Source organism: Electrona antarctica (assembly GCF_951216825.1).
Source record: "Electrona antarctica genome assembly, chromosome: 1".
Taxonomy (NCBI): Eukaryota; Metazoa; Chordata; class Actinopteri; order Myctophiformes; family Myctophidae; genus Electrona; species Electrona antarctica.
In genome coordinates, this window is record NC_136806.1 from 10,783,421 (window position 1) to 10,809,688 (window position 26,268).

A 26,268-nucleotide genomic window follows, 5' to 3' on the forward strand; every position below is an offset into this window, starting at 1 on the left:
GCTCCCTCCACGATGACGTACATGTTCCCTCCACGATGACGTACATGTTCCCTCCACGATGACGTACATGTTCCCTCCACGATGACGTACATGTTCCCTCCACGATGACGTACATGTTCCCGCCACGATGACGTACATGTTCCCTACATGATGATGTACATGTTCCATTCACGATGACGTACATGTTTCCTCCACGATGACGTACATGTTTCCTCCACGATGACGTACATGTTCCCTCCACGATGACGTGCATGTTCCCTACACGATGACGTACATGCTCCCTACACGATGGCGTTCATGTTTCCTCCACGATGGCGTTCATGTTTCCTCCACGATGACGTACATGCTCCCTCCACGATGACGTACATGTCCCCTCCACGGTGACGTACATGTTCCCGCCACGATGGCGTACATGTCCCCTTCACGATAACGTACATGTCCCCTTCACGATAACGTACATGTTCCCTACATGATGATGTACATGTTCCATTCACGATGACGTACATGTTTCCTCCACGATGACGTACATGTTTCCTCCACGATGACGTACATGTTCCCTCCACGATGACGTGCATGTTCCCTACACGATGACGTACATGCTCCCTACACGATGGCGTTCATGTTTCCTCCACGATGGCGTTCATGTTTCCTCCACGATGACGTACATGCTCCCTCCACGATGACGTACATGTCCCCTCCACGGTGACGTACATGTTCCCGCCACGATGGCGTACATGTCCCCTTCACGATAACGTACATGTCCCCTTCACGATAACGTACATGTTCCCTACATGATGATGTACATGTTCCATTCACGATGACGTACATGTTTCCTCCACGATGACGTACATGCTCCCTCCACGATGACGTACATGTTTCCTCCACGATGACGTACATGTTACCTACACAATGGCGTACATGTTCAATTCACGACGACGCGCATGTTCCCTCCACGATGACGTACATGTTCCCTCCACGATGACGTACATGTCCCCTCCACGATGACGTGCATGTTCCCTTCACGACGACGTGCATGTTCCCTCCACGATGACGTACATGTTCCCGTCACGATGACGTACATGTTCCCTACATGATGACGTAAATGCTCCATCTACGACGACGTGCATGTTCCCTCCACGATGACGTGCATGTTCCCTCCACGATGACGTACACGTTCCCTCCACGATGACGTACATGTTCCCTCCACGATGACATACATGTTTCCTCCACGATGACGTACATGTCCCCTTCACGATGACGTACATGTCCACGTCACGATGACGTACATGTTCCCTACATGATGGCGTACATGTTCAATTTACGACGACGCGCATGTTCCCTACACGATGGCGTTCATGTTTCCTCCACGATGGCGTTCATGTTTCCTCCACGATGACGTACATGCTCCCTCCACGATGACGTACATGTCCCCTCCACGGTGACGTACATGTTCCCGCCACGATGACGTACATGTCCCCTTCACGATAACGTACATGTCCCCTTCACGATAACGTACATGTTCCCTACATGATGATGTACATGTTCCATTCACGATGACGTACATGTTTCCTCCACGATGACGTACATGTTTCCTCCACGATGACGTACATGTTCCCTCCACGATGACGTGCATGTTCCCTACACGATGACGTACATGCTCCCTACACGATGGCGTTCATGTTTCCTCCACGATGGCGTTCATGTTTCCTCCACGATGACGTACATGCTCCCTCCACGATGACGTACATGTCCCCTCCACGGTGACGTACATGTTCCCGCCACGATGGCGTACATGTCCCCTTCACGATAACGTACATGTCCCCTTCACGATAACGTACATGTTCCCTACATGATGATGTACATGTTCCATTCACGATGACGTACATGTTTCCTCCACGATGACGTACATGCTCCCTCCACGATGACGTACATGTTTCCTCCACGATGACGTACATGTTACCTACACAATGGCGTACATGTTCAATTCACGACGACGCGCATGTTCCCTCCACGATGACGTACATGTTCCCTCCACGATGACGTACATGTCCCCTCCACGATGACGTGCATGTTCCCTTCACGACGACGTGCATGTTCCCTCCACGATGACGTACATGTTCCCGTCACGATGACGTACATGTTCCCTACATGATGACGTAAATGCTCCATCTACGACGACGTGCATGTTCCCTCCACGATGACGTGCATGTTCCCTCCACGATGACGTACACGTTCCCTCCACGATGACGTACATGTTCCCTCCACGATGACATACATGTTTCCTCCACGATGACGTACATGTCCCCTTCACGATGACGTACATGTCCACGTCACGATGACGTACATGTTCCCTACATGATGGCGTACATGTTCAATTTACGACGACGCGCATGTTCCCTCCACGATGACGTACATGTTCCCTCCACGATGACGTACATGTTCCCTTCACGATGACGTGCATGTTCCCTCCACGATGACGTGCATGTTCCCTTCACGACGACGTACATGTTCCCTACACGATGGCGTACATGTTCCCTACACGATGACGTACATGTTCCCTCCACGATGACATACATGTTCCCTCCACAATGACGTACATGTTCCCTACACGATGGCGTACATGTTCCCTCCACGATGACGTACATGTTTCCTCCACGATGACGTACATGCTCCCTCCACGATGGCGTACATGTTTCCTCCACGATGACGTACATGTTCCCTCCACGATGACGTGCATGTTCCCTACACGATGACGTACATGCTCCCTTCACGATGACGTACATGCTCCCTTCACGATGACGTACATGTTCCCTCCACGATGACGTACATGTCCCCTTCACGATGACGTACATGTCCACGTCATGATGACGTACATGTGCCCTACATGATGGCGTACATGTTCAATTTACGACGACGTGCATGTTCCCTCCACGATGACATACATGTTTCCTCCACGATGACGTACATGTTCCCTACACGATGGCGTACATGTTCCCTCCACGATGACGTACATGTTTCCGCCACGATGACGTACATGATCCCTCCACGATGACGTACATGTTTCCTCCACGATGACGTACATGTCCCCTCCACGATAACGTGCATGTTTCCCACACGATGACGTACATGCTCCCTTCACGATGACGTACATGTTCCCTCCACGATGACGTGCATGTCCCCTTCACGATGACGTACATGTCCACGTCACGATGACGTACATGTTCCCTACATGATGGCGTACATGTTCAATTTACGACGACGTGCATGTTCCCTCCACGATGACGTACATGTTCCCTCCGCGATGACGTACATGTTCCCTCCACGATGACGTACATGTTGCCTCCATGATAACGTACATGTCCCCTTCACGATGACGTACATGTTCCCTTCACGATGACATAAATGTTCCATCTACGATGACGTGCATGTTCCCTTCACGACGACGTGCATGTTCCCTCCACGATGACGTACATGTTCCCGTCACGATGACGTACATGTTCCCTCCACGATGACGTACATGTTTCCTCCACGATGACGTACATGTCCCCTTAACGATGACGTGCATGTTCCCTTCACGATGACGTGCATGTTCCCTTCACGATGACGTACATGTTCCCTACACGATGACGTGCATGTTCCCTACACGACGACGTACATGTTCCCTACACGACGACGTACATGTTCCCTACACGACGACGTACATGTTCCCTACACGACGACGTACATACCACTCCCCTTCATTTGCATACCACGCCCCTTCATTTGCATACCAATCCCCTTCATTTGCATGTCACGCCCCTTCATTTGCATAAACCAATCCCGCAAAGTAGCCGAAACATGCCCTTCATTTGCATACCACTCCCCTTCATTTGCATACCACGCACCTTAATTTGCATACCACTCCCCTTCATTTGCATGCCACGCCCCTTCATTTGCATAAACCAATCCCACAAAGTAGCCGAAACATGCCCTTCATGTGCGTGGTATGCAAATGAAGGGGAGTGGCCCCTTCATTTGCATACCACGCACCTTCATTTGCATGCCACGCCCCTTCATTTGCATAAACCAATCCCCTTAATTTGCATGCCACGCCCCTTCATTTGCATATCACGCACCTTCATTTGCATGCCACGCACCTTCATTTGCATAAGCCAATCCCACAAAGTAGCAGAAACATGCCCTTCATTTGCATACCACTCCCCTTCATTTGCATACCACTCCCCTTCATTTGCATGCCACGCCCCTTCATTTGCATAAACCAATCCCACAAAGTAGCCGAAACATGCCCTTCATGTGCGTGGTATGCAAATGAAGGGGAGTGGCCCCTTCATTTGCATACCACGCACCTTCATTTGCATGCCACGCCCCTTCATTTGCATAAACAAATCCCCTTCATTTGCATACCATGCCCCTTCATTTGCATATCACGCACCTTCATTTGCATGCCACGCACCTTCATTTGCATAAGCCAATCCCACAAAGTAGCAGAAACATGCCCTTCATTTGCATACCACTCCCCTTCATTTGCATACCACGCCCCTTCATTTGCATACCACGCACCTTATTTGCATACCACTCCCCTTCATTTGCATACCACGCACCTTAATTTGCATACCACTCCCCTTCATTTGCATGCCACGCCCCTTCATTTGCATAAACCATTCCCACAAAGTAGCCGAAACATGCCCTTCATGTGCGTGGTATGCAAATGAAGGGGAGTGGCCCCTTCATTTGCATACCACGTACCTTCATTTGCATGCCACGCCCCTTCATTTGCATGCCACGCCCCTTCATTTGCATACCACGCACCCCATTTGCATACCACTCCCCTTCATTTGCATACCACGCACCTTCATTTGCATACCACTCCCCTTCATTTGCATACCACGCACCTTCATTTGCATAAACTAATCCCACAAAGTAGCCGGAGCCATGCCCCTTCATTTGCATACCACTCCCCTTCATTTGCATACCACGCCCCTTCATTTGCATACCACGCACCTCATTTGCATACCACTCCCCTTCATTTGCATACCACGCCCCTTCAGTTGCATAAACCAATCCCGCAAAGTAGCGGAAACATGCCCTTCATTTGCATACCACGCCCCCTCATTTGCATACCACGCACCCCATTTGCATACCACTCCCCTTCATTTGCATACCACGCACCTTAATTTGCATACCACTCCCCTTCATTTGCATGCCACGCCCCTTCATTTGCATAAACCAATCCCACAAAGTAGCCGGAGCCATGCCCCTTCATTTGCATACCACTCCCCTTCATTTGCATACCACGCCCCTTCATTTGCATACCACGCACCTCATTTGCATACCACTCCCCTTCATTTGCATACCACGCCCCTTCAGTTGCATAAACCAATCCCGCAAAGTAGCGGAAACATGCCCTTCATTTGCATACCACGCCCCCTCATTTGCATACCACGCACCCCATTTGCATACCACTCCCCTTCATTTGCATACCACGCACCTTAATTTGCATACCACTCCCCTTCATTTGCATGCCACGCCCCTTCATTTGCATAAACCAATCCCACAAAGTAGCCGAAACATGCCCTTCATGTGCGTGGTATGCAAATGAAGGGGAGTGGCCCCTTCATTTGCATACCACGTACCTTCATTTGCATGCCACGCCCCTTCATTTGCATAAACCAATCCCCTTCATTTGCATGCCAGCCCCTTCATTTGCATACCACGCACCCCATTTGCATACCACTCCCCTTCATTTGCATACCACGCACCTTCATTTGCATACCACGCACCTTAATTTGCATGCCACGCCCCTTCATTTGCATAAACCAACCCAACAAAGTAGCCGGAACCATGCCCCTTCATTTGCATACCACTCCCCTTCATTTTCATACCACGCACCTTCATTTGCATACCACTCCCATTCATTTGCATGCCACGCCCCTTCATTTGCATAAACCAATCCCACAAAGTAGCCGAAACATGCCCTTCATTTGCATACCACTCCCCTTCATTTGCATACCACGCACCTTTATGTGCATGCCACGCCCCTTCATTTGCATAAACAAATCCCCTTCATTTGCATGCCACGCCCCTTCATTTGCATACCACGCACCTCATTTGCATACCACTCCCCTTCATTTGCATGCCACGCCCCTTCATTTGCATAACCCAATCCCGCAAAGTAGCGGAAACATGCCCTTCATTTGCATACCACCCCCTTCATTTGCATACCACTCCCCTTCATTTGCATACCACGCACCTTAATTTGCATGCCACGCCCCTTCATTTGCATAAACCAATCCCCTTCATTTGCATGCCACGCCCCTTCATTTGCATACCATGCACCTCATTTGCATACCACTCCCCTTCATTTGCATGCCACGCCCCTTCATTTGCATAAACCAATCCCGCAAAGTAGCGGAAACATGCCCTTCATTTGCATACCACTCCCCTTCATTTGCATACCACTCCCCTTCATTTGCATACCACGCACCTTCATTTGCATGCCACGTCCCTTCATTTGCATAAACCAATCCCCTTCATTTGCATGTCACGCCCCTTCATTTGCATAAACCAATCCCGCAAAGTAGCCGAAACATGCCCTTCATTTGCATACCACTCCCCTTCATTTGCATACCACACACCTTAATTTGCATAAGCAAATCCCACAAAGTAGCCGAAACATGCCCTTAATTTGCATACCACGCACCTTCATTTGCATGCCACGCCCCTTCATTTGCATAAACCACTCCCACAAAGTAGGCGGGGTGACACCCACTAATTTACATAAGCGACACCCACTAATTTGCATATACCACACCCACAAAGTAGCCGAAACCACGCCCATCAAATTTGCATAACCCACACCCACAAAGTAGCCGGAACCACGCCCTTCATTAGCATAAACTGCTAACACAAAGTAAGTTAGCGAGAAAAGTCGCGAAATTCGACAGAACAAATCCGAGACCATTACCGCAACCGGGTCGCGGCCCCGATCGCAGCCGTATAGGGTTTGGGCCAAACGGACATACGGTCGCGACAGTAGCCCTGCACGAAAGCCTCGAAATTTGCGACTTTGACGCGAAAGTCGCAGAACAAATCCGAGACCATCACCGCGGCCGGGTCGCGGCCCCGATCGCAGCCGTATAGGTTCCGGGCCAAACGGACATACGGCCGCGGCGGTAGCCTTGAACGAACGCCTACAAATTGCCGACTTTGACGCGCGACAACGCGCCAACGATAAAACATCACGGTCCGACGTTCGGATATGTCGGAGAGCCAGCCGAGACGAACGGTTAGGTGTCTCGGACGTACGCCTCCGACAGTCGTACAAAACGTCCTTCACTTTGGCTCTGTGCATGCAGACACGTCATAGACCCATAGACTCTAACAGCGTCCTGGCTGAAAAAGTGAAACGAGACCGTGCCTCTTAGAAAGGTCGCCCGAGGACGTTCTATAGATCCATGCGTGCGTCTCCGGGAGCTCTATAACATATCCGAAAATCATCCCGGAAGGCCTCACCGTCGTGGCGTTCCAGTGAAGCAAAGTTTGACGTTCACGCGCGCCTACGCCGACGATCGTAAGTCTGTTCGGGATGGGCCAAACACCTCTGCGATCGCGGCGACGAGCCGATCTTCGTGATGGTCTGAGTTTTTTTCTGCGACCTCGGGAACCTCAAATCTGACCCGAGGCCTAGCATTGCAGTGTAGTTCCCTTTATCGGACGCTTGTAAGAGTCCCACAAAATCGAGACCAACGCCATTTTATTCGCCATGGCCTGAATATGGATATTCGGGGGTGTTACATATTTAAAAAAATATCTATCAATTAATTGTTAAGGCATTTGGCCCAAAGGTCACGTGGCAGTCTTTCGGCTGACCTTTGACCTTTGCAAACGTCGTGGAAATTCGAGACCGGTTCCATTGGATTCGACATGTCCTGAATATGGATATTGGAGGTTCTTACATATTTTTAAAAATATATATCACCCCGTTTTTTTAAGAATTTGGCCCAAAGGGTCACCGTTGCAGTCTTTTTGCTGACCATTGACCTTTGCAAACGGTGTGGAGAGCCCAGACCGACGCCATTGGATTCTGCATTTTCTAAATATGAATAAAATGTCTAGTTTGTGAAGAATAACATTAATGAACATGTTGTGTTTTGTGTTTTGTCTGTTCATTCAAAAAGAGAGGAGAGGAGAGGAGGGGAGAGGCATATGCCTTCATACATGTGGATGGGCTGTGGCGCTGTTCTGAATTCCACTGGCAGATGACGGTCTTTTCTTTGATTCGTTTCTCTGACTTCCTATGTAAGTGCTGCTATTAAAATGCTTACTTTAAAAAGACTAAAATAGCTAAAATACAACAATTCATGGTCATAAGTTCATAAAGCATAATTCATAATAATGTCATGATACAATAATACATATGTGGTTCATAATTGATTTCATATGAGGTTAAAAATGTAAACATGATGTGATGATAACTTTCTGAGGCAGAACCAAGTTCCCTGTCTGTCAGTAGCAACACTGGACCATGATTGATTGACTGATTGATGCATGATTGCCTGGCATTGCACACAGGTGGTACAAACATTTCTCTCACTCATTCAGACTCTGGTCTGCACAAGGAAGCACACTCGCAGCAGAGTAGTGTGTTTGAACTGTTTAAAGTTATTAAACACGGTCAAAAGGACATTCAAATGACTGTATGAAACTCAAGAAGCATCAAGAACCTCTTTACACAACAAGCGGCCAACGAGGTATTATTATTTGAGAGTTATCTTTGTTGTGTTGTATTGTGGTGTTTTGACGTTCACGTTCACCTGCGCATCGCGCATTTCTACATGTTTTGTATTTCTTTGTTTGATCAATATTATGTATTGCGACGTAATTTGTTGATTGTTTATGTGTTTATTATTTTGTGTGAACATAGTTCTCACGGCATGGAACAGCAGAGGGATGAGAAGAATGCCCAATAAATGCCCGTTTATAAAGAACCGACCTGTGTCGTCAATGTTGTGAGAAGAGCTACATCCTACGTGTGTGTGTTTCGTGTCGTGTCATTCATCATCACTTTGTTTACTTTATCACAGCTAACAGTCACATCAAGGTCTGTGAAATAGTTAGTAATGAATGAATAGCTGACTCTGTCGCGATTTTGGCTTTTATGGTGAATGAACATGTATTATTCAACTTTGGCCAGTAGTTGTACAAAGCCATGGGTCTGAATGTAAACAAAGTATATGACAACGTTTTATTTTTATATTGAGTGGTGGTGTGATTTGCATGTTATGTAATGAGTCCGAGTTTGTATTGTGCTAAACCAGTCACCAGAATACAGTAATGTTTATTATTGATCTAAAAACGGACTAAATGAGTGATATGGTATAAGTACTGTAGCATGGATAAGAAGCTAACTATGTGTGACGGGTGGGACATTAGGACCTGGAGCTGCCTGCCCAGAGCAGAGCGGTAGCTTGAGACCCGTGAGATCAATGAAGCTCACGTTTGTTCTCGTTCTGTCGTGTGCATGTAGCGTCAGTGCCCAGCAGCACCCGTCGCGTCCGTGTAAATCAATTTACCAAGGTATGTTACAACAAAGGCTTACACATTGTAGTCTGTTGCATTTAGTATGATTTAGAGTTGTAGAAACTGTTGGTGCTGTTCTAGAAACTGTTGGTGCTGTTGTGGGGCTAGGCTGTACAGGGCAGACTACACTTGGACCCAGTGTCCACACATACTATTTAACAGAACACGGGTATGAGTCTCACACTTCAATGTGGATTATGGTGGCATGCAACCACCTTATGTCATACTTTTAATTCACATATTTATTATGATGGGGAATTAATATTGTTTCTGTTTTGATTGATTGATTGAAGAATTTATTAACAGTTTGCAGAATTACAGTACATTTCAAGCACAAACTCAATACAAAGGCTGTTAACTGTGAGTGGACGACCCAATTAAGCATTACACTTGTTTCCAATAGGGTCCACCATGTTCAAATCATCAAAACATTTAGAGACGTACAAATAGACACTTCTATAGACAGAACAGGAATTCATCATAGAAGGAGGTATTTCATGGTAGAACAATGTCAGAACGGATCCAGACCTGGCTAGCCTGAATCCTGCCTGCTGGGTATAAGTGCCTTGGGCCTAGGAGGTAGGAAGATAGGCTTGCCAGTATATGTTTATATTATAATGAGTACTTATGATGGGTGCTCGGTGTCTAATTGCTCTGTTGTATATTGCAGGCTGAACTGGTGACACAGAGTGGTCAGCAGACAGCCATTGCTCTTTTCCTCAGTTTTACTTTGTTTTTAATTGTTTCCATGCTCTTCAGTGCCTCCAGTATTTTATATAACCTTATTGAAAGAAACCCCCTGTACTGTATATTTTACTGAATGACCGTTGTTACCCCCCTTCCCCACTTCTAGTGTGCTTTTACCTTTTGACTAACAGTCAGCAAGTGTTTTGTGTGCGCAACATAAGCCGCAGTGCCATGATGGTTGCAGTGATGTATATCTTATTCTCGTAACAGTTTGCAGTGATTTATATCTTATTATCTTAACAGTTTGCTGTGTTTATGAGAAGTGCTATATTGTCCCTCCGGTCAAGTAATTTAAATACAACATTTATGAAGGTTTTGCTATCTGTATTATGTGAAATTGTGAATAAAGTTGATCTAGTGATTGTACACAGAAAAGCCTCTGTCCGTCTATAAAGTACTTTGCACGGGGATTTTGGTTACAAGAGTAAATACTGAATACGGGTCTCTCACCCATTGAGAGTGGCGTAGTCTTAGTCTATGAACTTGGTTCTTATTCCAAAAGTATCATCAGTGTCCATCTGGTCACATTTGCTAATCGGAATTAGCATTAAGCTAACTGCATCCACTATAATGTTACACATTATATTAATGTGCTCTGTGTGTTCAGCCATGGCCAGGACGTCGAGGCACGACCGAGAGATGGCGCTGGACGCCAAGAGACGTCTGTGTGTGAGTTCAGATCCCGTGGAGAGGCTGAGGCTGCAGTGCCTGGCCCGAGGGTCGTCTGGCATCAATGGCCTGGGCAGGTGAGTGTGTGCGCGTGCGTGTGTGTGCGCGTGCGTGTGTGTGTGCGCGCGTGCCTCCCTCAGGCACAGCAGAGGCGTACATACAGACAGTTGGACTGTGAGGTGACGTGGCAGCCCTCCTCCTCGCCATCACCCAGGAAGCCTTGGAGGTGTCGGCCGGTGTTGCTGGGCTCTATAACATATGAAAATCAGACCGGAAGGCCTTACCGTTGTGGCGTTCTACAGAAGCAAAGGTTTTAAATAGCACATCTACAAGCTCGTAGCGCGCCACTCTGTGTAGTGGAACGTTCGCGCGCGCCATGTCGACTAGAAAGGTCGCCCGAGGACGTACTACAGTTCCACGCGTGCGTCTCGTGGAGCTCTATAACATATCCGTAAATCAGACCGGAAGGCCTTACCGTTGTGGCGTTCTACAGAAGCAAAGGTTTTAAATAGCAGATCTACAAGCTCGTAGCGCGCCACTCGGTGTAGTGGAACGTTCGCGCGCGCCATGTCGACTAGAAAGGTCGCCCGAGGACGTACTACAGTTCCACGCGTGCGTCTCGTGGAGCTCTATAACATATCCGTAAATCAGACCGGAAGGCCTTACCGTTGTGGCGTTCTACAGAAGCAAAGGTTTTAAATAGCAGATCTACAAGCTCGTAGCGCGCCACTCGGTGTAGTGGAACGTTCGCGCACGCCATGTCGACTAGAAAGGTCGCCCGAGGACGTACTACAGTTCCACGCGTGCGTCTCGTGGAGCTCTATAACATATCCGTAAATCAGACCGGAAGGCCTTACCGTTGTGGCGTTCTACAGAAGCAAAGGTTTTAAATAGCAGATCTACAAGCTCGTAGCGCGCCACTCGGTGTAGTGGAACGTTCGCGCGCGCCATGTCGACTAGAAAGGTCGCCCGAGGACGTACTACAGTTCCACGCGTGCGTCTCGTGGAGCTCTATAACATATCCGTAAATCAGACCGGAAGGCCTTACCGTTGTGGCGTTCTACAGAAGCAAAGGTTTTAAATAGCAGATCTACAAGCTCGTAGCGCGCCACTCGGTGTAGTGGAACGTTCGCGCACGCCATGTCGACTAGAAAGGTCGCCCGAGGACGTACTACAGTTCCACGCGTGCGTCTCGTGGAGCTCTATAACATATCCGTAAATCAGACCGGAAGGCCTTACCGTTGTGGCGTTCTACAGAAGCAAAGGTTTTAAATAGCACATCTACAAGCTCGTAGCGCGCCACTCGGTGTAGTGGAACGTTCGCACGCGCCATGTCGACTAGAAAGGTCGCCCGAGGACGTACTACAGTTCCACGCGTGCGTCTCGTGGAGCTCTATAACATATCCGTAAATCAGACCGGAAGGCCTTACCGTTGTGGCGTTCTACAGAAGCAAAGGTTTTAAATAGCAGATCTACAAGCTCGTAGCGCGCCACTCGGTGTAGTGGAACGTTCGCGCGCGCCATGCCGACTAGAAAGGTCGCCCGAGGACGTACTACAGTCCCACGCGTGCGTCTCGTGGAGCTCTATAACATATCCGTAAATCAGACCGGAAGGCCTTACCGTTGTGGCGTTCTACAGAAGCAAAGGTTTTAAATAGCAGATCTACAAGCTCGTAGCGCGCCACTCGGTGTAGTGGAACGTTCGCGCGCGCCATGTCGACTAGAAAGGTCGCCCGAGGACGTACTACAGTTCCACGCGTGCGTCTCGTGGAGCTCTATAACATATCCGTAAATCAGACCGGAAGGCCTTACCGTTGTGGCGTTCTACAGAAGCAAAGGTTTTAAATAGCACATCTACAAGCTCGTAGCGCGCCACTCGGTGTAGTGGAACGTTCGCACGCGCCATGTCGACTAGAAAGGTCGCCCGAGGACGTACTACAGTTCCACGCGTGCGTCTCGTGGAGCTCTATAACATATCCGTAAATCAGACCGGAAGGCCTTACCGTTGTGGCGTTCTACAGAAGCAAAGGTTTTAAATAGCAGATCTACAAGCTCGTAGCGCGCCACTCGGTGTAGTGGAACGTTCGCGCGCGCCATGCCGACTAGAAAGGTCGCCCGAGGACGTACTACAGTCCCACGCGTGCGTCTCGTGGAGCTCTATAACATATCCGTAAATCAGACCGGAAGGCCTTACCGTTGTGGCGTTCTACAGAAGCAAAGGTTTTAAATAGCAGATCTACAAGCTCGTAGCGCGCCACTCGGTGTAGTGGAACGTTCGCGCGCGCCATGTCGACTAGAAAGGTCGCCCGAGGACGTACTACAGTTCCACGCGTGCGTCTCGTGGAGCTCTATAACATATCCGTAAATCAGACCGGAAGGCCTTACCGTTGTGGCGTTCTACAGAAGCAAAGGTTTTAAATAGCAGATCTACAAGCTCGTAGCGCGCCACTCGGTGTAGTGGAACGTTCGCGCGCGCCATGCCGACTAGAAAGGTCGCCCGAGGACGTACTACAGTCCCACGCGTGCGTCTCGTGGAGCTCTATAACATATCCGTAAATCAGACCGGAAGGCCTTACCGTTGTGGCGTTCTACAGAAGCAAAGGTTTTAAATAGCAGATCTACAAGCTCGTAGCGCGCCACTCGGTGTAGTGGAACGTTCGCGCGCGCCATGTCGACTAGAAAGGTCGCCCGAGGACGTACTACAGTTCCACGCGTGCGTCTCGTGGAGCTCTATAACATATCCGTAAATCAGACCGGAAGGCCTTACCGTTGTGGCGTTCTACAGAAGCAAAGGTTTTAAATAGCACATCTACAAGCTCGTAGCGCGCCACTCGGTGTAGTGGAACGTTCGCACGCGCCATGTCGACTAGAAAGGTCGCCCGAGGACGTACTACAGTTCCACGCGTGCGTCTCGTGGAGCTCTATAACATATCCGTAAATCAGACCGGAAGGCCTTACCGTTGTGGCGTTCTACAGAAGCAAAGGTTTTAAATAGCAGATCTACAAGCTCGTAGCGCGCCACTCGGTGTAGTGGAACGTTCGCGCGCGCCATGCCGACTAGAAAGGTCGCCCGAGGACGTACTACAGTCCCACGCGTGCGTCTCGTGGAGCTCTATAACATATCCGTAAATCAGACCGGAAGGCCTTACCGTTGTGGCGTTCTACAGAAGCAAAGGTTTTAAATAGCAGATCTACAAGCTCGTAGCGCGCCACTCGGTGTAGTGGAACGTTCGCGCGCGCCATGTCGACTAGAAAGGTCGCCCGAGGACGTACTACAGTTCCACGCGTGCGTCTCGTGGAGCTCTATAACATATCCGTAAATCAGACCGGAAGGCCTTACCGTTGTGGCGTTCTACAGAAGCAAAGGTTTTAAATAGCACATCTACAAGCTCGTAGCGCGCCACTCGGTGTAGTGGAGAAATCATGCTCAGCATATAGTGTATCTGCCATGTATAAGTGTTGGTATAAGTAATGGTAAAAAACACATTTAAATCTGCTACAAAAAAAACTAAACAGTTTAGCACTTTTACTTTGGTTAAAGGTATATTCAGTGATTTCACTTCATTCAAAAACAAAAACATGTTAATGTGCTTTAACATGTATCATATTGTTTTCTTTTCTGTGTGTGTGTGTGTGTGTGTGTGTGTGTGTGTGTGTGTGTGTGTGTGTGTGTGTGTGTGTGTGTGTGTGTGTGTGTGTGTGTGTGTGTGTGTGTGTGTGTGTGTGTGTGTGTGTGTGTGTGTGTGTGTGTGTGTGCACGCGTGCATACGGAGCTAGTCTTGCAAGATGTAAGGAACTAAGCTTTCCGACCTACACCTGTGATTTTGAGGTCAAGGTATTTTCTTTTTTTTAAGATATCTTTTTTTGCCTTTTATTTGATAATTTGGCAAGGGCTGGCGTGAAGAGCCAGGGTTTTTATCAGCTGGGCTTGATGAGGAGATGACCCCAAGGTGTGCAGTTCCACAGGAAGTAGATAGCACGTCACAGCCCAGGAAGCCAGTCACACGCCCATGCCAGACCATATAGGGAAAAGGAAAAAAAACAGAAACGCAGCCAGCCCATAACAGTATTGACCAAAAGTATATCATTGCCAATACGAGTGGCAGTGGTCAAGCTCACCCTCTGTCAAAGGATGAGGAACTTGGTTATCCAGGAGGAGGATAGAGTTATTAATATGCCCCTCCTCCTCCATTATTACAGAGAAATCTGCTTGGTTTGAACACCTGGTAAGGATTCCCCCAAGTCCCAAGTGGCATGTAGGTGCAGTCAAGTTGGAAGGATCCCAGCACAAACGATGCATGCCTACGGTATCCGGAGAACTCGCCAGTTTACCAACTCGCCACGATTTAGTGCATTTTAGTTTTACTTCACCTTCATTTAAATTGCATTGAATTGAGAGAGAGAGAGAGGATAGTTGTTTAGAGAGAAAGTAGGAATGCTAAAAGTTTAAACACCAAAGTACCGAAACAATGTAATTCATTAGTAAACAATTCCTGAAATGGTAGGCCTACTTATCATTGGTATTCACATACTCACCTTTTTATCATCATCTAGCTGACCATTTAATTGCACAAAATAATTTGATCACTTTCGAAATGAACTATAACATCTGTGAATTTGACATACTACACTGATGAAGACAGCATGTTAGCATAACGATGAAGACATTGATGAAGAATTTTCGCCGTGGCGACTTGGTAAACTGGCGAGTTCTCCGGTATCCATGCCTACTACTTGTAGTCTGCTCTGAAGAAGGCTCTGCCGAAACACGTCAGCGTTCGCAAATAAATATGAGAAATTGCATCTGAGCCAGTCTTGCATTTTCCATCTTTTATTTTGGAGTGTCGCATTTTCCATTTAGTTGGTTTATGAGTTGACACATGCCTACTTATTTGACTAACCCTTGAATAATCTATGCAGGACTTTATCAGTTTTCCAATCAATATTGGTAGTTGTTTGTGCTCTAGTCAATAGTCTATATAGTCCTAGCACTCCATAGGGATATTCAAAAGTGATTTGAAACTAAAATTAAGTATTCAGCATGCAATCCTGCTCCTTTTAAACCTTTCAGCCTTCTGGAAGCTGGCCATGGAAGGTCCTCCTGACACGCCGTATGAGAAAGGAGTCTTTGAGCTCTACTGCCAGTTTGGTCCTGACTATCCTGTGAAACCTCCTCTGGTCCGCTTCGTCACACGTGTATCCTCATTATTACACACCACTTACAGACATGAATGACCATTAATATTGATATACTGTGATGCATACATTTGTTTGATCCTAAGTTTATACTATTGAAAACAATGTATCAGAACTCATAGCAATTCAAAAAATGTTTTCTTAACATAAGCAAAGATACATCACTGCAACATCAACAGCGTGGGCCGAATCTGCCACAATATATTTGACCGTAACTACAACGCCCAAATCACCATGAGAGAAATCCTGGATGCCATGTATGGACTGCTCATCATCCCTGAGCCTGAAGACCCCCTGGACAGGTTGTTTTTAAGACTTTGATTTCCAAATGTAATCATGGCCAATGTATGTTTATTTAGCACCTTTCATACACAAAGTCAATTGACAGACAGTGCTTTTCATAAGGCATAAATAGGCAATTTAAATGTGTCAAGGAAATGCATGCTTTTTTTTAAAGATATTTTTTCGGTTTTTGCCTTTATTGAGAGATTTTACAGTATTTTGACTTAAAGGGGGAGAGAGATGGGGGAAGACATGTGGCAACGGTCGTCGGGATCGGGACTCGAACCCGCGACATGCCGTCAATCCAGCCTAGGTGCCTGGACTGCTCGACCGACGACCGCGGCCCAGGCCAATGCATGCTTTTTATACGTTATGTTGGTAACTGTATATTGATTTAATCATGTGTTTAAAATGAATACCGTATGTATCTTTCCCTTTGGAAGCATTTTGGCGGAGGACTTCTTGACCAGCCCTGATAGATACAATCAAGCAGCCAAGGAGAATACAGAAAAAAATGCCGGGACCTCAATTGATGATGTGGAGAAGGTGATGAGTTATTCCTTTTAGTGAAAAGAAGAGAGTCCGCACACATGACCGCAGGCGGCCTTCATCAGGTCATCACCTGATGAAGGCCGCCTGCGGTCGAAACGTTGTGTCTTAACTATGGTGTTTCAATAAAAGAACACAATTGGAGCAATCCTGTGTGCGGACTCTCTTCTTTTCATTGTACTTGCCTTGGTCCGGCACCAGCCAGGAACTGGATGTGTGCAAGCCACCTGCCTTTTAAACTTATTCCTTTTAGTGAAATTATGATATGGACTTGTTGTAGATCATTGGACAACTTACCTACTAAACTTAACTAAATTATTTTCATTCTGTCCTATAGAAACTGGTGGGTCCAACTCTGGATGCTCCACCCCAACATCTGATCTGTCCACTGACCAAGAAGATGTTTAGGGACCCTGTGAAAACAAAATTTGGAGATGTATACGAACGAAAGGCCATTGAGGAATACCTCAAAACGTAAGGTCTCCCCCCCCACCCCCAAGAAATGTCTCGCTGGCGGAATTGTCTTGTATTCTAATTTATTGAACATTGTTTTTCCAGGCATGTAAATCAGGATCCCAAAGGCCGTCCTCTCACAAAATCTGACCTTAAAACAAACCACGCCATGAGGAAAATGGCGAAGGAGCTCCGTACCGATCAAATTGGAACCTGGGTGTAGAAGGAGAAGGTGGATCTGAGGGTATAGGCCAAACACTGGACAGTGTTGGTGGGTAACCTCACATTAACACATTAACACTTGTTCCATCATGATGTGAGGGATTTCTATTTCAGTTAAGTTCTTCATTACCAGTTAGGGGTTCTTTTTCATCCCATCACATCACAAGTGAAACTTTACTTTACACTATAACATTTTCTGCCATTACTGCCTTTTGCACTGAACTTGATGTACATGATGTGGCGAGCTGCACACAAACAATCATGTCATGCATGTTTGAATTTAGTTTTTTTTCTTTTTCAATGTACTTTAAATTTCTTTAAAAGGCAACACTAAACATGCCAAAATGTATGATCAATGACGTCAGTGCGCACTGAAGAGATCTTGGGTTTTGTGACTCTTGTAATAATTGCTCAAACAATTTGGTACTTGATCTTTAATTCGATGTTTAAGAGGTTTGGATGTTTATCTTTCCTGTTGAAATAGTCTGCCTAATTCACTATTCTATTCAAAAGGGCATCATAAAGGTATTATGTTTATGATGGATGTGGCAATATTGCATTTTATGTCTACTTCAACCTGTGATTTTCCAGTCCCTATTAAAATATAAAAACAATCTAAGCTCTTGGATCCATCCTATTTTAATGTTTCATTGTGATCGGTGTATGAAATAAAGTTGATATGCTTCAGTAGGCCTACACCCATGAAACTGGCTGGGGATTTACATTGTGTAAGCAGGTTCCCTGGCTTTATGCTTTAACTAAATTGTGATTTGTGAAGACCTTGTAGTTCCCAGGATACAATTCCCTTGGTGTCATAGAGTTGACTATTTATTTACCCATACATATCCGTATATTACCCAAAGACCGATCTGTCTTTCTCTGTCCATCTGTACATCCATGCAACCGGTGTGTCGTGTGTCCCAAGCATAACTTACGGTGTGTCCTATAATGTGTGCACATTATTGATTGTTGATTTGTTTTTCCAGTGGTAATAGCGAGGTGTTTCAGCTGTTTGTGCTCGGACACAGGGAAGTATAGGGACACATGGCTGCGTATAGGGCTTCGTACACACATAAAGAACAACTGTGCTTTGCTCTGCCTGTGTTTCATGGCCGCCCCAATGCTTTTCCAATGGAAGTCACATGGTTTGACCAAACACTTGTGTTTGATTGCCCCCCCCCTCCCCCCCATCACACACAACTGTTTGGTCAAACCACGTGACTTCCATTGGAAAAGCATTGAGGCGGCCATGAAACACGGACAGCACAGAGCATGTTCGTCTGATATGTCTGTACGAAGCCTAGGAGTGGCTAGCACCATTCAAAAACTCATCTGTTTGCGGAGGACGCATCAAATGTGGGAGAGTGTATGCCAGGCACGTGCAGAAAGGGGGGGGGGGGGGGGGCTCGGGGGACTTCAGCCCCTGCCCTTTTGCATCAAAGTGCCCTTTCCCTCAAAGAAAACAAGATTTATTTTTCAGTCGACATAAGGGTATGTGGGGGGGGGACGTGTGGCCAACAAGGGCTTATATGGGGGGCCAATAAGGGCTTGTGTGGGGGGCCAATGAGAGCTTATGTGGGGGGCCAATAAGGGCTTATGTGGGGGGCCAATAAGGGCTTGTGTGGGGGGCCAATATATAAGAGCTTATGTGGGGGACCAATAAGGGCTTATGTGGGGGGGCAATATATAAGAGCTTATGTGGGGGACCAATAAGGGCTTATGTGGGGGGCCAAGAGCGTATGTGGGGGGCCAATAAGGGCCATTGGTCCTTCAAGTAATGATAATCTTATTCCACTATCATAATTATACTTTTAATGTGCTGGCTGCCATCAGTCAGTTTTAGTTTCAGACTAATGAGATTAGTACGTATTGCTTATTTTACTGTCCAAGGACATGAAATGGAAGTTATGGCACAAGGGACGGACCCCACAAAAAGACCACCCGCAAAACCGGCGCGCGCCCACACATCTGGGGTTGCACTGGACAGATGATAGTGTTTATGAAATTAAAAATTATATACTGTATATTCTTCCTCGCAGATGGCCTACAGTGGTGGGGTCTCTAAGTCCCTTATTTTTTTCTTTTTTTTTACCCAGGGAAGTAGCTGAGCACAGGTGCTCATTTTCAGCAACGCCCTGCACATAGAAACACACAAATTAAAACCTGGGAGCTGACCAGTACAACCACAGTCTTATACTGTTGGCCACTAAGCAGCTCCAGGAGGAGCAGTTGGGGGTTCAGTGCCTTGCTCAAGGGCACTTCAGCGGTGTTGGGTGAGTGATGACAATCACTTCCCCACCCAGATTTTTCCTGCCCGTCCGGGGAATCGAACCGGCAACCTTCCGGCAACAAGGGCGCTCCTCTAACCCTTAGGCCACCGCTGCCCTTCTCTCAACACAGTTTCATTGTCCTGGAATACTTGCAGCCAGCTGGACTCAATGATTGTCCTAATGAATGATAACTGTATAAAATAGCCTATAGCAAGACAGCTTAAGCTATGATTTTATTAAATTAATTAATGAAATACATTTCTTAGATAATAATAATCTTACATATTCATGGTAGCCTGCTGCCTTGATCCCGCCTCTAGCTGCTGCTGATTGGCCAGGCGTTTTGTGGCCGGGCATCAAGTCTGCCTGAGAGTTCCCAGATGGGAGCAGGAGGGGGGAACCCAGTGTACTCTCTGCTGCCCCATCTGGCGGAGTCAGGTTAGGTAATCTGGTAATGGACCCTGCAGTGAAGAAATGAACACATTTGTATGGGGAGGAGTTTGTTAATTGACTTAATTTGCTGCTGCAGCCATGATCCTTTTAAGTCCTTTTTGCACTTTGCCACATTCCATCCCCCTCCCAGAATCTTGTGTAATATTAAATTGTAAGGCTATTATTCCATAATTGACTACAATTTAGGACTTCTACAGATGACAATGAATCGATGTGACCATTTACTTCCAAAATGTTCCTGAAATGCACATGATCCCCCCCCCCCCCCAGTAAGCCACGCCCCTTTACCTAAAAAGTTGGAGGCAGAAAGTGAACTGTAATCCGATGTGATTGTGAGCAAATTGCAGGTCGTGGTCTGTATGGTGTTGGTGGTGCATGGTAGCCGTGCAAGGTTAGTTACATTTCTTGATCACAGTTGCATTCATTCATGGGCATTTCTGTAACACGTACTGTATCATTAAAGTTGATAAAGGTTATTATACGCAAGCCTTCACTGCATGGCGGCGGGGCTTAGGGGCTACACTGCAAGGACTCGGGTAACATAATTGTTTACCTTTTCTTCAGATGGCTACCAGGTCCATAATGTACAACGTACTAGAAAGTCACAGACTGGAGTCTTACTACAACCAATTCATTCAGTTCGGTGTGAAAGATGAACGAGATTTCATTGATGGTGTATCTGATGAAGATTTAGACAACATGGGTAAGATTATTGGATAATTATGTACAAAATGCATGTGAATTTGTAGCCTTGGATCAACAAGACTGATTGAAAACTTGAACAGTTTGTAGAATAAGCACAGTAGATTACACTTCAATACAAGCTCTGATATTAAAGGAGGATTAAAGAAAGAAAGCACTAGCGTGTTTCCATTGTGTCCTCCATTTTCAATTTTTAAAATAAATCTAGAAAACTTTCTTGATCCAAGGCTAGTGAATTTGTACAGTACATAGGCCTACACTAAATTATTTTTTAAAATAAATCTAGAAAACATTCTTGATCCAAGGCTAGTGAATTTGTACAGTACATAGGCCTACACTAAATTCATTTTTAAAATAAATCTAGAAAACATTCTTGATCCAAGGCTAGTGAATTTGTACAGTACATAGGCCTACACTAAATTAAAAATGTCAATATGACTTTTGTGACAAAATAACCAACATCTCTTATTATGATTTTCAGAAATTACAGCTTGTGTACTTTACTGCAGTAAACAGAAATCTAAGTTGTAAATGTGGTAGCTTTTGATTGATTGATTGATTTATTAACAGTTTGCAGAATTACAGTACATTTCAAGTACAACTCAATACAAAAACTGTTAACAGTGAGTGGACGACACCATAAAGCATTACACTTGTTTACAATAGGGCCCACCATTTTCAATTCATCAAAACATTTAGAGACGTACGAATATACACAACTATATAGTCAAAAGGAAATCATCATAGGAGGTAAAAAGGGAAAAGAAACATATACAGTGAGGGGGAACAGGTGTGGGTGGGGGATTCAGATTTTACGGGGGCCGGTTTCGAATTGCAGCCGTCCGTAGGTGCCCTTTGAGAGCAGTTTTGAAGGAGTCAAGGGATTTGCATGTCTTAATGACTGTTGCAGGCCCGGTTCTTCCTACAGGCTGACGAAGCAGCGCCATGGGGGGGGGGCGGGGTGCTCTGTCCCAACTCTGTCTGCCCAGTGTCCCCCCAGTGCCCCCCCAGTGCCTCCCCAGTGTCTCCCCAGTGCCAGTGTCCCGCCAGTGCCTCAGAGCCTCCCCAGTGTCCCCACAGTGCCTCCCCAATGGACCCCCAGTGCCTCCACAGTGTCCCCACTGTCCCCCCCAGTGCCTCCACAGTGTCTCCTAAATTTTTGGGACAGAGTAAAAAAAAAAAAAAAGATTGCTCAGGACCGGCCCTGGACTGTTGGTAGGGCGTTCCACATTTTGTTGGCATAGGAGCGAAATCTGGGTTGCACATGGCTTGTTGAACTCCCTCTGGTGTTGTGGGTGTGGACTTTGTTGACATTAAGGAAGTATTTAGACAGGTACATGGGTATCTTGGTGGTGTAGCGAATCTTGTGGACCAGACCCATTGCAAGGTGCTGTACTCTGTCGTCAACCCTAAGCCATTCCAGCCTGTCAAAGTGGGCAGGGGTGAGGTGGGTTCGGGGAGTGAGGCCAAGTAGTAGCCTGACCAGTTTGTTTTGGGAAGTCTGGAGCCTTGTTTTAAGGGCCTTAGAGGTGCTGTCACTGCTGTGGTACCAGGAGGTGCAAGCGTAGTCGAAGAAACCTTGTACGATGGCTCCTGTTAGGGTCTTCAAGGTGTTTTTGTTAACCAGTGAGTCTTGGAATCTTGTTCTTTGGTTGACCTTTTTGATTACGTTGCAGATGTGCAATACTGAACATTTTGGCCAACACATGAAGGCTTTCTACATTGTCTCATTAACAGTGTTAGCCATGTGTAAGAGTTGCATTTACCTTGGATTCTCTGGACAACAAATGCTCTTTCAAAGACATCTGCTACTCCAGGTACTCTGACGGGGTCAATGAAACGTACGCCTTCATGTGATCTCAGACGTATTGGTGCATAGTTCTCACGTTCCGAGGTTTCTTTCTGCCGGAACAAGAGAGTAAAGATTTGACTTGGATTAAATTCACTGCTATAGGAGTGTGTTCAAAATAAATCATCTATATTCCCAGACATACCCGTTATTGTATACAGTATATAAAACAAGAAAGGGGTTCTAAAGTGGAAGAATGCGGCTGCTTAAGAAGCATGTCCCAATAATACTATTTACTGTGCATGCAGTAAATAGTATTACATGCGTTTGCATCATAGGGAGTGTGTATTCTGTGATAGATGACTTGTCGCATATCCTTTGAGACGAACCATAACGGAATCAACTGTGTGCTGTGTGCATGCATAAGGGTGGTCATAGTGCATGTTGTCATGTTTTTGGTATCAGTATCAGTAGTTTGAGATCAGCTGTGCGCAGAGGGGTGCATACTTAGTTTAGACTAGTCATTGGTTAGACATAAGGGTTGGGAGAGGGTTAAGGTTAGGTTCAGGTGTGCTGCCCCGTGGGAGGTTAGGGTTAGGATGAGGGTTTTAGATGGCTTGTAGTTGTAAGACTAATGACTGGTCTAACCAATGACTAGTCTAAACTAAGTACTGTCTAAACTAAGTACTGCACCCCCGGGCAAACAGAAAAGACTCAAAAACATAACTCTGTCATGGTAAAGTAAATGAACCAAACAGGATCAAATCTGACTTTCCAGTCAAAGCAATACATTTAAATAAACAAAACAGCACTTCCACTAGTTACCGTTAAGTGCAAGAGATTGGTTAAACAAATATTACTCAGGGCTGTGATGAAACAAATACATTGTGATTCACGAGGCGGACTACTTTATTTTGTGGTTTTAATAATGCATGGAAGAATATATATTATATTTATCTATTTATCAGACTCAGCAGCACTCTCAGATATGTCAACCACGACAGCAGCTTAACACAAGTGAAATCTCTGCTTTGCAGTTGCCCTGTAACAGCTCCAACGTGCTACATTGTAAATGTTTCAATATTCAACATGCAGCTGTCTGATTTACACAATAGAAATACTGCTAAACATCAACATACCTGTGCTTCAGAGATAAGATAGGCCCAGCAGAGCGTTGAATTCTCAAAGACGTCAAGGTCCTCAATGGTCTTTGCACCTCTATTTTCCCCCAGTCTTGGCAAAAGTTCTCTAAAGAGTGTGTACAAGGCTTCAACGATGGCTATCTGAAAAGGGGGAAAAATAAATATCATAAGACTTCTACCAACAAAATAATGAATCATTTAACATTGCAAGATTATACCATCTCTTACGGTTTACCTCCTGAGTCCTGGAGACACCCTCATTCCTGCAGAGCAACTGGTACAGACTTTGAGCCAGAGGGTTGCATCCTGTGAGTCTTCGTATGTATGCAACCACTTTCTCGAATCGTTCTCCCGAGTCTCTGCTTTTCTAAAATTAAAAACACAGGCTTTATTTTGTATAGTATACAAACTTAAAACAGACTGTGACAACATATAGAATGTGCGCCTATATATCCCTCTGACAAACATCTGATCAACTATCTAAATTAGTGATGCACCGAATATTTGGCCGCAGAAAATATTCGGCAGAAAATGGCTCGAAGAATAGGCAGAAAATATATCACCGAATAGTGTATGCCAGGGGTGCCCACACATTTATGACGTGAGATCTACTTTCAAAATGACCAGCTCAACAAGATCTACCCACTGAAAAAATAAGTGTACCATTGCTGAAAATAGTTTAAATATATAATGTACCTGGGGGGGCTTTGGAATAGGGAGGGGGGAGACATAATTGTGATTATTATTTAAGTTAAGTTTTGCCATAACCTTTTATTTTGCTTTAAGGTACGGCCATGAAAGCAATGGTAGGAAAAAAGATATATAATATTAATCATATTCGGATATTCGTTTTCGGCCAACTGTTTCCTATATTCAGCATTCGGTTTCGGCCAAGAATTTCCCTTTCGGGGCATCCCTAATCTAAATATCTAATATTAAACTGAAAGGACCTTGCCGAGCCATGAGGCCCATAGGGCAGGAGCCTATCTCCTGTTTCTGTAGCGTGAGGCAGCTTGATGTACAAGTACACCCCCTGGACATGACGCTAGTATGTCGCAGGGACTCACCCCCAATCTAACCCTTGATGCTGAGTGTCAAGCAGGGAGGCACTGGGTCCCATTTTTTTTTAGAGTCTTTGGTATGACCCGGCCGGGGATCGAACCCCGACCTCCCAGTCTCAGGGCGGACACTCTAACCACAAGGCCACTGAGCTGGTAAACTAAAAGGACAGTACAAGTCTTTACTTCCAACTAGGGTTGTCCCGATCCGATCACGTGATTGGAAATCGGGGCCGATGATGTAATTTTCAAATGATCGAAATCGGATCGGGAGCAAAGAAACGTGATCGGGACATCCCTAGTATCAATATTATATCCATATCATGACATTCTACTGGATATTGTCTGTGATTTTGGATATTGTACTATTGTGATATGGTTCTATAAATATATAAATATCGGATCGGGAAGAATCGGTATCGGCAGATACTCAAAATCAAATGATCGGAATCGGATGAGGAGCAATAAAACGTGATCGGGACATCCCTACTTCCAACCCAATGTTAACAAACGATACAGTATATGACGCAAAATATAATAAGAAAGGTGTCCTTACAATCGCATAAAGTGAGGAGAAGAACACACTCAGCCCTTTCTGCGTTTGCTGGACTGATGGTACAACACCATTCGTGAAGACTTCGTTGGCGCCTGGAGTCGCTTTACAAAATGTGGACAAAGAAAAGTACACCGTCGACTCCTCAGAGACACCACAGCTTTGCAGGGTCTCTCCACCAGCATGATCACCACTGAAAAGAAATAAGGGAAAAAAGGTATATAGTAATGAGATGTATAAATCATTACAATCCCCTTTCTGTACAGTATGTATATATAAATATCTAATTTAATTTGTCTATAAAAAACATTTACACAAAAAAAAAATACTTTTAATGAGTCATAGGATTTGGTTAGTGTTATTTTAATAAGCTGAATTTCCAATAGGTAATGTGCCTATGTATTTAACTGACAGTGTGTGTGATCATTTCCATGCTTTACACAGTAATGATTTTAAATTACCTGTAATGGAGAACATGAGCTGGAATTCCACTTTCATTTGCAAGCTTGAGTTTCAAGTAGCTGATTGTGTCAGTTGCCAAGTCCACTTTGATCTCAAACTTTCCCTAAGAAGAAATGGTGGATTAAGAGCTGTTCACACCAAA

General features: G+C 45.8%; 1 protein-coding gene across 2 annotated transcripts; it reads left to right on the forward strand.

Moving 5' to 3' along the window:
• The first annotated feature begins 8,604 nt into the window (after positions 1-8,604).
• On the forward strand, positions 8,605-18,287 carry LOC306922737 (ubiquitin-conjugating enzyme E2 2-like). 2 transcript variants are annotated; one of them, XM_079500551.1, is made up of 8 exons: positions 8,605-8,750; positions 8,924-9,576; positions 10,934-11,072; positions 16,067-16,191; positions 16,348-16,493; positions 16,917-17,019; positions 17,360-17,496; positions 17,581-18,287. In XM_079500551.1, exons 3-8 carry the CDS (start codon positions 11,060-11,062, stop codon positions 17,696-17,698), a joined length of 642 nt encoding a protein of 213 aa, XP_079356677.1. In that variant the 5' UTR covers positions 8,605-8,750; positions 8,924-9,576; positions 10,934-11,059; the 3' UTR covers positions 17,699-18,287. The 2 variants fall into 2 exon arrangements, with proteins under 2 accessions (XP_079356677.1, XP_079356676.1); XM_079500550.1 differs by lacking the exon at positions 8,924-9,576.
• The last annotated feature ends 7,981 nt before the right edge of the window (positions 18,288-26,268 follow it).

Bases quoted from the DNA above. Each gene is read 5' to 3' on its own strand.
- LOC306922737 (XM_079500551.1), top strand. The intron at 16,192-16,347 runs GTATCCTCATTA...ACATAAGCAAAG, and splicing joins TGGTCCGCTTCGTCACACGT to ATACATCACTGCAACATCAA. The intron at 16,494-16,916 runs GTTGTTTTTAAG...TCCCTTTGGAAG, and splicing joins CCTGAAGACCCCCTGGACAG to CATTTTGGCGGAGGACTTCT.